At 38.2% G+C, this 16,628-nt stretch overlaps 1 protein-coding gene across 3 annotated transcripts in view; it reads right to left on the bottom strand.

The window, feature by feature from the left end:
- The window catches only part of LOC140823369 (putative acyl-activating enzyme 19), a 42,498-nt gene that overhangs the window by 15,894 nt on the left and 9,976 nt on the right, over positions 1-16,628 (bottom strand). For all 3 annotated transcript variants that reach the window (XM_073184671.1, XM_073184670.1, XM_073184672.1), the window contains exons 4-12: positions 11,423-11,626; positions 10,209-10,928; positions 8,416-9,062; positions 7,798-7,873; positions 7,626-7,712; positions 6,368-6,411; positions 5,460-5,568; positions 4,967-5,026; positions 4,292-4,376 (exon numbers count right to left, since the gene is read on the bottom strand). In XM_073184671.1, coding sequence (XP_073040772.1) covers positions 4,292-4,376; positions 4,967-5,026; positions 5,460-5,568; positions 6,368-6,411; positions 7,626-7,712; positions 7,798-7,873; positions 8,416-9,062; positions 10,209-10,928; positions 11,423-11,626 — 2,032 coding nt within the window. The remainder of the gene's footprint in view (positions 1-4,291; positions 4,377-4,966; positions 5,027-5,459; positions 5,569-6,367; positions 6,412-7,625; positions 7,713-7,797; positions 7,874-8,415; positions 9,063-10,208; positions 10,929-11,422; positions 11,627-16,628) is intronic.

Genomic DNA, 16,628 nt, shown 5'->3' with positions numbered 1-16,628 from the left:
CGATCAGTCGGACTTCTCAACAAGAAAGTCACTGGAATTTAATGATTTGGGAGAATTTTTTGAGGAATCTCCGAGTAAGGTACGCAATTTACCCAACAACTCTACTTCGATTCATTCTCCTTCCCTTTCTATTCCAATTTCAGCTTCCTTCATCGGGTCGGGGGGAAAGGAAGTATTGCTGGGTGAGGGGGGGCTTTTTGCAGCGGGTAGAAAGTTGGGTTTATCCGGTAATAACTTCTCAGGGCATATTGACGGACTGGAGGAAGGTGTGGATATTCTGTCTATGGACAAACGGGAATCTAAGTATGCTGACCCGAACGAGTGCTTAACATTGATGGGTTTACAGAGGGTGGAACTTAGTGATTTCAATGCTGAAACTGTCTGTGGAATGACGAAGCTGAATGAAGGACTTAGTAGTCATAAGATAGAGAGGGCCGCAGAAGTTAATCAATGAAAATTCTTTCTTGGAATATAAGGGGGAGTGGTTCAGCCAATAGAAGGGGAGTGATTCGAGCCATACTAGCCAAAGAAAAACCAGACATAATTATTCTGCAGGAGACAAAAAGGGTGGTGGTGGACAGAAAACTAATATCAACTCTGTGGAAGTCTAGATTTGTGGAATGGGTATCCTTACCTTCGCTTGGTAGATCAGGGGGGATAATCATCATGTGGGATCCAAGGGTAATAACGGTCAAGGATAATCTGATAGGGGAATTTTCAGTCTCAATTCAGATACAATACAATACACAAATCGACTGGTGGTTTTCAGCCGTTTATGGGCCATGTCAACCGAGTTTAAGGAGTAATTTTTGGGATGAACTTGCGGGTTTGAGGGTCATTTGTGGTGATAGATGGTGTTTGGGGGGAGATTTCAACGTTGTGAGATCCACTAGTGAGAAATTAAACAGCGGCTCTACGACTTCGAGTATGCAGTGCTTTGACACTTTGATTCAAGATTTACAGCTTTGTGATCCACCTCTTTTGAACGGACATTTCACTTGGTCGAATATGAGGGCTTCACCAATTTGTTGCCGTTTGGATAGATTCTTGTTTACTATGGGTTGGACTGAACTATTCCCTTTCTATAGACAGTCTATCTTACCGAGAATCACGTCGGACCATTTCCCTTTGGTTCTCGACTTGACAAAAAGCAGGTGGGGGCCATCACCTTTCAGATTCGAGAACGTGTGGTTGAAGGATAAGAATTTCAAAAAAAATGCGGAACAGTGGTGGAATAAATTGGGTTTCGATGGATGGGCGGGTTATCAATTCATGATGAGACTAAGATCGGTTAAGGGTGACATCAAAAAATGGAATAAGGAAGTTTATGGGTCGTTGGAAATGCAAGCAGCAGAGTTATCAAACAAGATTGAAAGAATTGACAAAATAGAGGGTGAGGGGAAGGTCACGGAAGGCTTAATTTCTGAGAGAAAAGAAGCAAAATTAAAGTACGAAGAAAATCTAAAACGAAGGAATCAGATTAGCAACCAAAAATGCAGGGTGAAATGGATCAAAGATGGGGACCAAAATTCAAAATTCTTTCATTCAATTCTAAATCAGCGTAAGAGTAAGGCTACAATTGACAGAATCGAAAGAAATGATGGATCAATAACAACAAGCGAGGATGAGATTGTTTCAATTATTTCCGAATTCTACAAGGCACTATACAGTAAGCACGAGGAAGAAGTTTGGGGGGTTGAAGGCTTAGAATGGTGTCCAATTGAAGTGGAAATGAATAGGCAACTAGAAATAGAATTCACAATCGAGGAAGTAAAGGAAGCAGTCTTTACTTGTGATGGTGACAAGAGTCCGGGCCCTGATGGATTCACTTTGAGTTTCTTCCAAGATTGCTGGGAAATTGTCAAAAAGGATATTTTGTTGGTGTTCCAAGAGTTTTTCCGCAGTGGCATCATTAATGGAATCACAAACGAGACTTACATATGCTTGATTCGAAAGAAAGGCGACTCTTTCAAAGTTAAGGATTTCCGACCTATCAGTTTAATAACAAGTTTATACAAGATAATATCGAAAGTCCTGACATTGAGACTGAAACGTGTTATGGGGGTGACAATCTCGGAATCACAGAATGCTTTCGTTGAAGGGAGAAATATCCTAGATTGTGGACTAATAGCAAATGAGTTGCTTGAGGAGGCTAGGGTGAGGAGGAAGGAAGGATGGGTGCTGAAAGTGGATTTTGAGAAAGCTTACGACAATGTTAATTGGGATTTTCTGGACTACGTCTTAGCAAGGAAGGGGTTTGGGAAAAAATGGAGATCGTGGATGCGGGGATGTGTATCGAATGTTTCTTTTTCGGTTATGATCAACGGAAGGCCGAGAGGAAAATTTAATGCTTTCAAAGGACTTCGTCAAGGAGATCCTTTATCTCCTTTCCTATTCAACTTGGTCGTTGACGTTTTGGGAAGATTGATAGACAAAGCTAAATCATCGAATTTAATAAAAGGTATTACGGTTGGAAAAGATTTGATCGAGATAACTCACATACAGTTCGCGGATGACACACTTTTTTTCGCACAAAAAGACGAGCACATAAGATTCATGGTCAAAGTGGTGAGCTCCTTCTGCCAAATGTCGGGCCTGAAAATAAATTGGGATAAAAGTGCGTTGTTGGGGATTAATCGTGAAGATGATGAAGTGGAAAGGTTGGCATTACAGTTGGGTTGTGGCAAAGCGAATTGGCCTATCACTTATTTGGGGGTTCCTTTGGGAGGGAACCCATTGAAAGCATCATTTTGGCAACCGGTAGTTAATAAACTGTCCAAAAAACTTGTTGCATGGAAGAAAGGTTTTCTGTCGAAAGGTGCCAGATTGACTTTGATACTATCGGTCTTGAATTCCATACCGATATATTACATGTCATTATTTAGGCTGCCGAGAAATGTTGAGGAAGTCATGGACAAAATTTCAAGGAATTTTCTTTGGGATGGAGCGGATGGAGATGCACATATACATTTGGCCTCATGGGATCAAGTTTGTAAACCAAAGGAAAGAGGTGGACTAGGCATAGTTAAACTAAGATTCAAAAATGAAGCCTTGTTAGGGAAGTGGTGGTGGAGATTCTTAAAGGAAGAGGGGACTTTATGGAAAAAGATCATAATTAGCAAATATGGATTTCAAGAAAATGGATGGGATGCGGGATTGGCGAGTGGTGTAACATTCAGATGCCCTTGGAAGTTTATCTCCCGGATTTACCCAACTTTCAAACGTTGTGTTTTAGTTAAGGTGAGAGGAGGGAATAAAGTGAGATTTTGGGAAGATCATTGGGTGGGTGATGGTTCCTTCAAAGTAGTTTTCCCAGCTTTACATCAGCTGTCAAATGTTCACAATCTGCCCATTTCGAACTTCGCATCACTTGATGAGTCCAACTTGAACTCTTCTTGGGATTTTCACTTCAGACGAGAGATTAGAGAGGGAGAGCTAGATGAGTTGACAGGTTTATTAGAGGTCTTAGAATCGGTTAGATTAGTCCGGGGGGTGCGAGACTTTGTCCAGTGGGGCGGGGATTCTTCGGGCATTTTTTCGGTAAGTTCATTTTACGATTCTTTTTTCTGTCATAATCTTCACCCAAAATTCCACCTTTTTGACAACATTTGGAAAATTCCTGTGCCGACCAAGATTCGATTCTTCTCTTGGTCAGCCTCTTTGGGTAAGCTGCCAAGCTCGGAGACAATTCAAAAAAGGTTCCCTGGAATTGCTCTGTCTCCAAATATGTGTGTTCTATGCAGACAGGAAACCGAGACTCAGGAACATATGTTGATTCACTGCTCTTTCGCAATCTCTCTGTGGAGTAGGGCTTTGCAAGAATTGAGGTTGACTTGGGTGACACCGAAATCAACAAAAGAGCTATTCGGCATGGATTTGGCCCAATCAACAGGGACTAAAGGAAGAATTTTCTGGAAAGTCGTGGTCCATTGCCTATGCTGGACAATTTGGTTGGAAAGAAACAAGAGAATCTTTGAAGGAACAGAGTCAAATGTTGAGATTTGCTGGGAGAAGATCAAAGTTAATGTGGCCTTGTGGATTGGAAACCACAAAGACTTCGACAACGTTTCGGTTTTTGATTTGTTAAGACAATGGGATTATGTGTATCTTTGAGACTCTCAAGCTTTTTTGTTTTGTTTGTAGGTTGACAGTGAACTTCCAGTCCACTGCATTTCTGTTCTAATAGTTGTAAACTTTTAAATCATTATTAATTAATAAAATTATGTTTCCTATAAAAAAAAAAAATAGATTAATCAATGCAAATATATAATTTAAATGAAATGCAGCTGACCATTTCCATTAGAAGAAATTATCGAAAGAGAACCAAAAATAGGTGCTCCCAAATCTTGTTTCCATAGCTTCTTAAACGGAAGAGCCTGTAAAACAAACAGCTCACTTGTAAGAAAAGAGATTAAATTTCAAAGAAAAGAAAAGGAAAGATAAAGTACAACTAGTCCTTGTAGAGTTTTAAATGATAGGGGTTTTGTTGAAGGTAATACAACATAGAAATTTGGCACATCAGTAGCATAATAGAATATATTAAAACTATAAACTAAAGCCAAAATCCAAAAGGCGAATTCTTCTGCTAAATAGACAAAGTTATCTATGCCAAGTCTGAAAGGTTACATAATAATATAATTGCTATCTATGCAAGCATTAACAAATTATACAGAAAATGATCGGATTTAAATTTTTTATAATGCTTCACTTACACATATAACCTCATCGGTATCATAACCCAATGCATAACATACAACAGAGCAAACCAGACCCAACACTTTTCTATGCCCAAACCAATATCTATCACTTCCACGCAACCTAATCAGCGTCATAACCCGATGTAACATGTACAACAGCAATGCTCTACTTAGTTAAAGGTCGACGTATTTTTCTCATTCAATTTGATGATTATGGAAACAAAACACGAGTATCAGAAATCAAAAGCCAACAGTTAGATTTCAAAAACCTGTACAGTCAATGCTGTTACATGGCCACTGGTTGCTGCCACAAAAAGTTTCCGTTGCATCTGCAAAACCAATAGAAGGGTTGACAGCTTATAAGTAAGTAGGTATACAGATACACAAGAAATAATCATCTACGAAATATAGACAATACTTTTCTTATTTAGAAAATATAATACACATAGTTATTGACGGCAATATATGCGGTTACTCAAAGCATCAGAGTGGCACCTGGCAAAGCTCAACTCATCGAGTTGAGGCAGACTTTCTATCTGGTATCCTATAAACACATGCAAATTATCTTGAATTCACATCTTTAGCATACACAGCACTAGGAGCTTTGAGACATGGTCAACATGACTCAAGGCACATGCTCCGAAAAAGGAACGGGAGTGCCTCGGCAAGCGCCTTTAGCACCGTCAACAACTATGCATGCATGGACTACTCAGAACTTGTTGGAATACATGAGGAACACCACATAAGAATTATACAACCTACCTCATCAATAGCAGGGGAACCAAATATACTGCCACCACATTGAAATTTGTAAATACATTGATAACTTTTGTAATCGAGTGCATAGAGATTATGATCATAGGATCCACACCTGTAGAAATTTGATAACCACATGAAGACAAAAGAGTTCAGATACTACAAAATATGGTGCCCAAATGCTCAACTACAGTTTCTATTCCCAATAAATCTCCAAAAATGCAGGACAGGCGAATGTCCGAGTTCATCGCCCTAATGAAAACATTATCAAATTAATTTCCACTGGTACGTGGTGAAATTATAAGCTCACTGAATTTTTACATGCATACTAGACAAATTAATTGCTATTGGAAAACAGCAAAAAGACTTCTAATGGTTTCTGATACCTGGAAAATTATCACCTTGCGATACAGTTTTCTCATATACTTAAGAAATTAGAAGATTTCTGAAGCTGAAAAGACATTATCAGACGACAGCACATGAATTAACTATGAACAAAATAATATAAAAATGTCTCAAGCATAATGGGAAGCAAATTGCATGATGAAAAATGAACAAAATATTAGGAAAAGCTCTCAAACATAAAAGGAAATCAAACTACCAGCATTAAATTAAAAAAGACATTCATTATTTTGGGTTTAATGACCTGTGAAAACAATAATATTATGGGCCAAGACTCCTCATATGTGCTTTAATAAACGGATGGTTACATCAATAGTCCTCGATACGGGCTCCAGGAGATGGAAAGTTACACATCACGATATATGAAGTTAGGCTTGCAGTGCTAAATCAACACGGAAATTGAAGCACAAGGAATATGCATATGCATGAAACAGCATGCCTCGCATTAAAAAAACACTTTCTGATTGGTGCAAAAAGAAATTTAATTAACAAAAATTAGGGTAAAATATTACCAGACCAGATGGCTGCATTTATCAACCAATGGTTGAGATTTGACCTACAAAAAGGAGAGAAAAATAAGCATAAAAAAAACCGTTAAGAGGAATTAAAGAAATTTGGTCAATGAGAACAAGAACATAAGTTGACCAAAAACACTTGAAACCATTTAATATTATCAATGGGGCATAATGCAGCTACTCAACAAACGATGTGCTGCAAGTGTAAGATATTTCAATGGTCAAGGTCAGGACAATTGCACCAAAAAAAATAAGAATGTCATCAGTGGTTAATCCTAGCATCTTGCAAGCAATGGATAATGTGTGAAGAACCATGATTATTTTTCCAGCAGCTATATATTTATTTCCACAACTTACCATCACCTTGTTATTACCTGAACAATGAGAGGATATCAAATCCAAAAAATTTCTAGTCACATTAGGCTATGTAGTTGAAGAGGACTACCATCACAAGGTATGTTTGTGGTAACCATCTATAGGAGCTAAATTAGTGAAGTGATAAGTACTCCCCGCACCAAAAAGGAGGAAAAAAGAATATTAAAAAGACAAAAACCCAAGACTTAAATCCATAATGACTGTTTGATCAATCACACAAGTTTCTTTGGCTTCCCTGCGACAACACTTAAGAACATAATAGCACATTCTCGAAGGTTGTAAAAGACGAAGAATAAACATTGCATTATATGATGTTTAAGAATAGCATGACACGATGTTTGTGAATAATTCAAGAAATTAAAATAACAATGAAATATACATGAATAGTATGTTGTCAGATTCATTTCAAGGAAATCCACTGTATGTAAGGTCAAATGAAAAAAATATCGCACAAAGAAGAAAGTCCAGCTCACATGAGGTACGCTTATTGTCCTCTTCATTCTTTGCTCAATGAACAGGTGAGGTCTTCATATTTTTACCAATGTTTCTCCAAATCCTATTGGGATGAAACCCTCCCTTCTCCTCTGTATTGTTCAGTTAGAGTTAGTTATGCAGTTCCCCTTCTAGTAAGAAATTGTATATTTGACAGCAAAATGATTATTAGAGTTGTGGGGTGGCACAATAAGTAAGCAGTCCTTTACTTAATTCTTTCCTAGGGACTAGAATAACAGACCATTAGATCATTCTCATCAACTTTAGGATATCTAAATTACTTTGTTGCACATGCAACAATTCTGAATAAACTATGCATCACAATAACCATTGTAACTACTTAACTAAAGCATAAAGGTAAGGAATGAAGCTTTGGAAATCGCTAAACCTCGCCTGAAGTTTGAAACTTCCAGCAGATGCTTCCGTTTAAATAATCAAGGAAATATATTTTCCCCTCATAGCATCCAACTACAACCTGCAAAACACTCATGCCGACTCAGAGCATGTTTTAGATAATAACATTGAATCATAAAAGTAAAAAAAAAAAAAAAAAAGACAACCTGAGAAAAATCATCTAGAATTTCAGCAGAGCATTCTACTCGTCCTTGTAGTTTAGTCTCCCAGCATAGATTTCCACTAAAGATGTAACAGTATCAACATATCATACTGAAATTTTATTCCGAAACAGTAATGATGCTCAAAAAGTATGAGATGAACCAGATTGAACTCACAAGATAAATACAAAAGCAGTTAATATAAGTAAGATTTATTTTTGGGTATCCTTCCAAGTATCTTTGAGATTGCAAATACATAGAAATACACATTACACGTCATAATTTTTTTTGCAGCATTTTCCTAATTCAAAGACAACCATACAAATTTTCAGTTCAATCTGAGATAATGAAAATGGAAGCTCTTAGTTTAACCAAGTAAATTGTACCAGCCGATGTTCAATAAATTACACCACAAACAATCAAGCAACAACTAGAGACAGTAACAAATATGTCTAAAAAGTAACAGTTATCTCTAAGAAAAGGCCAAGCCAGGCAATTTCAGTATTCATTAGTTTAAATAAGAATTTGGGTTCCTGCATAGGAATTTAAGTGACAAAATATTGCAGGAGTAGTTACTATTTTAAGATTCTGAAAGTTATACCAGCGGTCAGAAATCAATCATACCTTTTGGCATCTAAACAAACAAACTTGTGTGAGTGAGATCCTATAAAAAGGCGAACATCATTCCCCAAAAAGACAACAAGAGGTGATGCATCGACACAAGAATCAATGCAAGCTTTCCATAATTCTTGCAGAAAGCCTTTTCTGTCTTTTACTAGCATGTTCGACCAATATAAATAAGATAAACAATTTCCCTCACGATTCCCGCCATGCGAGCCTTTGTTACATCGACTGAAAGAACAAGAAGTGTGCACCGGAGGATTGAGATTCCAAAAATCGTCGTCACTGGGACTTCCCTCTTTTGTCGCCTTTAAGTGTTTGGAGGGATTATCATTGTCACCATCACTATCAGACCATAACAACCTAGCACGAGGCTTGCTTCCTAGGTAACTAGAAACCCTATAATTTGACAGAAGCATGTCTCCATGTAATTCACTCAAGCCTAATCCAGAATCAGAATTGATTCTTAAAGCATTGTTGGAGGACAAGAGAGCCATTTGAAGCTTTAGTGGAGTGGGAAAGGTATACAACAATTTCATATGGATTCCCAACTTAAAAGAGGCATATGCTGCAGACATAGAATTACCACCCATATCAAAAAAATTATCATCAACTGCAATCTTCTCAACCATCAATGCGTCAGAAAAGGCCTGATCGATATAACAAAAGGAAAAAATAAACTCATTAAAAAAAGTGAGGTCGATGTCATCTGACAAGGATGTAAAAAGTTAAAACTTTATAGTACACTGTTTTACAGACTGCAACAGACAAATCACAGTTTAAGAAAAATGGAAAACACAGAGAAATACCTTGCTCAAGTGGTGCAGACAAGAATATGAAATGTTATGGAGATGTAAAATTTTAATAAGCATATTTTACCATGGGCAAGCAAGCATTGTTAGGTCCTACGATATCGAATATTTATGCTTTCTAGATATATATTGCTCCAGAGGATTTAAACTACAAACCAAAAACAGAGGCTAAAGATGGAACCACATTTTTGCAACTGAAAAATGTATATGTAAAGTATGTGCACAGATATCCCAAGATATTGAAAAATTGGCTAAGATGCTCTCTTAAGTAACATACCAATTTACAGGGAAGTGGCATATCTTTTAGTTGTGAACAGCTATCATTTTTGTAGATTTCAGTAGCACCTATCACTCATAGAACGTTTATAAACAGAAACCAAAAACAAGTGACTGATGTTCCTGGAAAAATGAAATCAAAAACAAGCTATAGATGTTCCTGGAAAAAAAATTGTTCTCGAAGTCATAGTACACAATAATAATCTCGTTTTTGTGCAATTATTTTCATTGCAGAAATAAGCGACCATTAATGTCAGACAGATGTTGTAGCTTCCAGAACTAATTGCAGATTGTACTGCTTGCTAACCCTACTGATTTTATTCCTCTCCTCCTTGATTTAACTAGACATTCTTTTCAACCCAGAGAAAAAGGATAGCAAAATTTTCAATCCACGTTGACAAGAAGTGAACAGAAAAAGTAGTTGCAAAATCAAAAGAGAACAAAAGTCCAATTAACAGCTGTGAATCATTGATTAGAACTCTTTTTTATTGATCAGAGAACAAAAAAGCACACTACCTATATCTGAAAAAAGCAGAAGCATATTCAAGTCCTAACCCCATCTATTATTAGTAAAGAGATGTAAACCATACATAACTTCAAAGACTGTGTGGTCACTCGCATGCATCACCTAACAACGTTAGCTCTGTAAGGCTTTTAATCAGTAATTGCAAAAATATGTTGAAATTCCTCACAGGTTTGAAAGAAAACCTTTTGAATAACATCAATGAGGTCACCAGGAGGAACTTCTTCCACAGTATTCTTTATACGTATGACTGAATGAGTTGAAGCTGCTAATGAAGAATAATCAACTTTTCCGGAGGATGTCAAAGGTAATGATCTGGTAAACAAGATTGAACTTGGTATCATCATTTGTGGAAGCTTGCTCATCATCCAACTCCTTAGAGAATATTTAAGTTCTTCAGTCTCTTCAATCATTTGCTTTAACAGTAAATATGCTTCAAGAAGTAGGATTTCTCCATCGACATCATGGCATATCACTGCAGCATCAACGACATCTGGATGATCTCTAAATGCACCCTCAATTTCCTCAAGAGCAACACGTTGCCCATTAACCTTTATCGTACGATCTTTTCTCCCAAGGAAAACCAGGTCCCCGCTTGGAAGTTTTCTGGCAAAATCACCTGTTTTAAAGAAAGGCTGAGTTCGATACCCATCACCAGGACACTGAACATCACAGTGTAAAGGCAATTCCATTTGTTCCAAAGGCATAATATAGGGATATTTGTAGTAACCCGCTGCAACGCATTGTCCACCAACATATATCTCGCCTTCAATTGGAGCATCTTCTCCAACAAGTACTACGTCGCAGTTAGACAGAGGCAAACCAATTGGAATACTTGCTAGCACTTGATTCTGCATAACCAGTGCCAGCCTCTTGCAATCAAAATATGTGCAGTCCCCAGTCACCTTAACGGCAATCATATCAATGCTCATTCAGCAATAAGCTTTCAGATTCTCAAAATGATAAAGTAAATAAAGAAAAGAGAGCCAATATTGGAGCTACTGCAGCATGTTTTCGAGGTCAACAATGAGCTACTATTCAACAAAACAAATTGGAAGAAAATGCATTCTTAAATCTAGCAGTTTATAACAGTTTATTTCTGTGGCAACACTCGGACCACTGCTGGTGCAAATCATGCTTGAAAAAGCTTTGAGTTCAAATGTTAAAACGCTACCCTGCTTACGGTGGCACACAAGTGATGTAGACAAAGTCAAACAGGCACCCATGAAAGAATACAAGTGGGAGAATATAAGCTAGTTGAAAAAAACCTTCAGGGAATGATAAAAACTCAGGTTTATATTTTCATATTCCAACATTGTTCTTAAAACTTGCTGCTTCACAGGAATAAACTGATTTCAATTAAACAGCACGCTCGAAAAGAATGTTTCAGTTGTCTAACCTCTGTGCTTCCATATAGATTTAAAATTGACGTCTGCGGTAACAATTTCATAAGCATCTCGCATAAGGACACATGAAAAACTTCACCACTCAGTATCAATAACTTCAAAGAATTTCGAACCATTGCATAACGAGGACTTTTCAGGTCAGGAAGGATTGCCCTTATTAAAGAAGGCACTGCCACAAGCTTGTTGATAAAGTATCCCTGAAAGAAAACCATAATAAATCACGATGGACTTTGACACGAAAAAAATGTGTACCATATTTTATGTCAGTTGTGTGATGGGACGAAATTATCGTCAGTCAAATTATATATCATATGGTCAGTAAAATGATGTCAAAAATAACTTGAAACAAATGAGTCCCGTGATGGATAAATACAGGACAATGGATATTATTAAGAAAGAAAAGATTTGTTATTGGCTGATAAAAACTTTTTGTTATTATGCCAAACTGAACTGAGAGTGACGTGAGGGGAAAATGAGCAAAAATGAAATCATTTCGAACCGAAGAGAGGGGTTAGATCAATTGGACGAGAGATCAAGTCAAGAACTCCCCCTATCGGGAATGGGCTGAGTCGAAACAAAATATACAGAAGCAGCGCAGAGCTGTCAGACTGCTCTTTCTGTGCTGGATAAGCATCAGAGATGAGCGGCTTTGCTTAAGCTTAAAATAGTTTCTCCCAGATGAGCTCTAAATTTCAGACAATCTTCTCAATTCTTTAGGCTCTAGGTTGCCTTCTAAGGCTTCAGTCTGGTGGGATTGAATGTATCCTACCTGACTTTTGAGATTGTTGAGCTTAAGTTGATTCAATGATTGTTTAATCAACAATATATCACTAACGTCAACACAACCACTTAACTTAGTAGATACACTTAAATCAAATGATGATATGCTCTACAAAGACCCTGCAAGAGTAAAGTCATCCCCACATGTTCACCCTCATAAATACAATCATGGTGAGCTTTAAGTACTGGACGGAAACACAATGCTTTAGTGGCAAAGATACAAAACAAACATAGAGCTAAATTGAATCGTCTTCACATGGATCTGGATAAACACAACATGATATGATAATTTTTTATCCATACTTCTGGTTTCTACCCACTGTACTACCATATAAATTTCTTAGATTCACCCTCTTTCAGATTATATGCATGAATTACAATCCCATGCAAAACCTAGAGCTAGATGTCAGACACGTGATAATTGATATGATGTGTAATGTCCTGAGCCACCCTCTCATGTGCGGGGCATATTCTTTCCATCAAGTTTATCTTCAAGGTATTTTCATAAAAGGAATGTTGTATGTACCGTTCAACTATTTGCCTGGCACAAGAACCATATCATTTCTAATTCTATATCATATCGATGAGTGTTGATCTTTTGTTCCACACGATGATAGGTATAGTATGACTTCTCTTTTAGAGAACGCTGAAAAAGAGTCTTGTTCTCCTAATATATCATACGATGGTTGGCTTGATTAGATTTCCATGAATAAGCTGAAATGAGTGAAGGAAGTCATCTGTAAAGAGCCTTAAGGTGCCAAAGAGAAATAAGAAGAAAATTCTACAATATTATCGATTGCCCTCCTGATTTTAATCCATATACATAATATAAAACTCATACCATGCTTGCCTATTACAACCGTCCAGTGGAAGAGAATAACTACAAATAAATGTGGAAAATCTTCACAAGCATTTCACGTGTCTGCAGTCCAGAACCTCCTGATAATATCTTCAGTTGGCAAAATCATCCAACCAGGCATCCTAAATCGCTTTGGCCTTTGATACGCTGCTGACTGATCATTCAAGTTTGATTCCTAATTTTAGGGTCTCCGTCTTGCTTTATAATTAGGGCTTAATGATATTGGCTTTGGTGTACCGATGGCATTATAACTTTAATGAAACATAGTGCCATTTTTTCCTTTTTTGCAGGAGAGAGTGTTAGGCTGAATGATATTAGCATTGATGTATCCACGACACTACAACTTTTGTGCACATAGTGCAAGATTTTTCTTTTTTTTGCAGAGATAACGTTAGGCTTAATGATATTGGCATCGATGTATCAATGACACAACTACTTTTGTTAAACATGTCGAAGTAGTTTTTTTTTTGATTAGAAACAAAATTTTATTTAAATATGAAAGTTCAAGTACAGTTGGGCGGATGAGTGATCCGCAATAGCAACAACATATATCTAATACAAATTCACGTCAATGAAAACTTGAAATCCCTAACAACATCTGAAATAGATAGGTGAATGAACTCTTTAATCGATGTGATTGTAGTTCCCACTCTGAACTTGATGAGCTCCCATACATCCGTGTCTTCCGCTTTCTTGTCATTGAATATCCTGTTATTCCTCTCCAGCCAAATGCTCCAAAATACGAAGTGAATCGTGACAAACCATAGGATGGTAGTTCTGTTCCCCCTAGGAATACCTGGATCGCTGGTGAATATATCTCTAGCAGTGTTCGGGAACACCCACTGAAAATTCAGATCTTGCATAACCCTTGACCATAAGCTTCTTGCGAAAGAGCAGTGAATTAATAAATGATCTTGAGTTTCTTCGCTGCGTTCGCATAAGGAGCACCAGTTTGGGCACAATTCGCAGGTGGGCCATCTTTTTTGCACCAAGTCCGCCGTAGGTAATTTACCCAACGCCACAATCCACGAGAAAATTTGTAACTTTTGAGGGACAGGAACCTTCCAAATATGATTGTAACTTGGAAAAGCAGGAAATAGATGAGTCGGAAAAAAAGAGTCGTAAAATGATTTGACACTAAACAGACCCGTAGACTCCCCCAACCAAACCCTGTAATCGTCGACGCCTAGCTGAATCCTAACTGTATCTAACACGCCCTGAAGAGTAACAAACTCTTCCAACTCTCGGTCGTTAAGATTTCTCCTAAAACAGACATCCCACCGATATGTTTGTCTATCCTGGTGATTGACAACTTCTAAGAAACTCAAAATAGGTTTGTTTGTCAAAGTACAAATGCGATACAAAGAAGCGAAGCGAACATTGAATGGAGTCTCCCCGCCCCCCCAGACGTCCTCCCAAAATCTTAAGTAATTGCCCCCTCTCAAAACCGAACCCCACATCAGTTGAATTGCCGGGAAAGTACGAGAAATGAATTTCCATGGGCATCTAAAAGTGACATTCTTGGCCAAACCCAAATCCCACTTATTCTCTTGAAGGCCGTAGATGCTCTCTATCACCTTCCTCCACAAAGTCTCCTTCTCCTTTGTTCCTCTCCACCACCATTTTCCTAGCAATGCTCTATTCCTCAAAACGATACTTCCCAAACCCAATCCTCCTCGGTCTTTCGGTTTGCAAACCTGATCCCATCTCACAAGGTGACAATGTTTCTCCCCGTCCAATCCGTCCCAAAGGAAATCACGCATGATTTTTTCCATTATTTTTCCCACCTTTTTTGGGATCTTGAACAAAGACATGTAATAGGAAGGCAAAGCACAAAGAACTGATTTTATGAGTGTTAGGCGTCCCCCTCTTGACAGAAATGCTTTCTTCCAACTAGCTAGCTTTTTTGACATTTTTGATATGACTGGTTCCCAAAAATCGAAGGACGTAGGCCTACCTCCCAAAGGTACCCCTAAATACACGATGGGCCAGTCGTGAGGTTTGCAGCCAATATTATGCGCCAACTGTACCACTTCTTCCTTTTCAATACTAATGCCCAAAATGACACTTTTCTGAAAATTGATGTTGAGACCAGAATTTTTCGCAAATGTTTTGAGTAATTCCACAAGTGCAATGACATGAGCCTTCGTTTGAACCATGAACAATGTGTCATCCGCAAATTGGATATGAGATATCTCAATTTTCCCTTTTCCCACTACTAGACCTCTCACCTCGTTTGAATCCTTAGCCTTGTCAACCATCCTTCCCAAGATATCCACAACCAAGTTAAAGAGAAAAGGCGATAGTGGACAACCTTGACGGATTCCTCTTTCGCCTTTAATCTTCCCCCTCGGTCTGCCATTGATAAAAATTGAGAACGAGACATTTGACACACACCCACGAATCCACTTCCGCCATCTATCTCCGAACCCCTTTTTTTGTAGCACGAAGTCAAGAAAATCCCAGTCGATGTTATCGTACGCCTTTTCGAAATCCACCTTGAAAACCCATCCCCTCATATTTCTTTTGCGGTACTCCTCCACCACCTCATTTGCTACAAGACTGCAATCCAATATCTGTCTCCCTTTTATAAATGCACATTGGTTCTCGGCGATCGTACTCCTCAAGACTTTCTTTAATCTATTAGTCAATACTTTTGCCAATATCTTGTACAAGCTTGTGATCAAACTTATCGGCCGGAAGTCTTTCACCGAATTCGCATCTTGCTTTTTCGGTATGAGACAAATGTAAGTCTCATTTGTCATGCCATTTACCACGCCCCCCTCGAAAAACTCCTCGAAGACTTTCAACAAGTCCCCCTTCAGTATTTCCCAATTTTTTTGAAAGAAAGCTAACGTGAAGCCGTCCGGACCCGGAGCTTTGTTCCCATCACTGTCAAATACGGCCTTTCTGATTTCAATCTCCGAGAAAGGTTTCTCCAATTCCATTGCATCGGACCTATCCAAAGGGCTCCATTCCAATCCATCTAGGTGACCCTCAACCCCCTCTGATCGTCTGTAAAGATGCTTGTAGAATTTGATAATGTTTTCCTCAATTTGATTCTCATCCACAATTACAGATCCGTCGTCCAATTCCAGCTTATCTATGACCGACTTGTTTCTTCTATTTGTTAACAAGGAATGGAAGAATTTTGTATTCTGGTCACCTTCCCTCGCCCATCTCATTTTGGTTTTTTGGTTTACCATTTGAAGTTTTTTAAAACTCACTTGTTCCAATTCACATCTAAGATTTTTTCTTTCCAGCCTAGAAATTTCGGTCCATGTTCCAGTGGCTTCTAACTCATCCAAAAGTTTTATCCTAGCAGTCAACTCTCCAATATTTGCATCCAAATTACCGAAAACATCCCTGTTCCATACGACCAAGTCGCCTTTCAACTTTTTCAGCTTGCACATGAATTTGTATCCTTCCCAACCATGATAAGCCCTGCCGTGCCACCAAACCTGCATTAGTTCATTGAACTTGTTGTGAGATAGCCATACATTCTCGAATCTGAAAGGGGTTGGCCCCCATTTCGCCTTAGTTGTGTCAAAAGACACCGG

Source organism: Primulina eburnea, chromosome 2, assembly GCF_022965805.1.
Source record: "Primulina eburnea isolate SZY01 chromosome 2, ASM2296580v1, whole genome shotgun sequence".
NCBI lineage: Eukaryota > Viridiplantae > Streptophyta > Magnoliopsida > Lamiales > Gesneriaceae > Primulina > Primulina eburnea.
The sequence above is the reverse complement of the archived record's forward strand: the minus strand, read 5'-3'. Positions and strand labels throughout refer to the sequence as shown.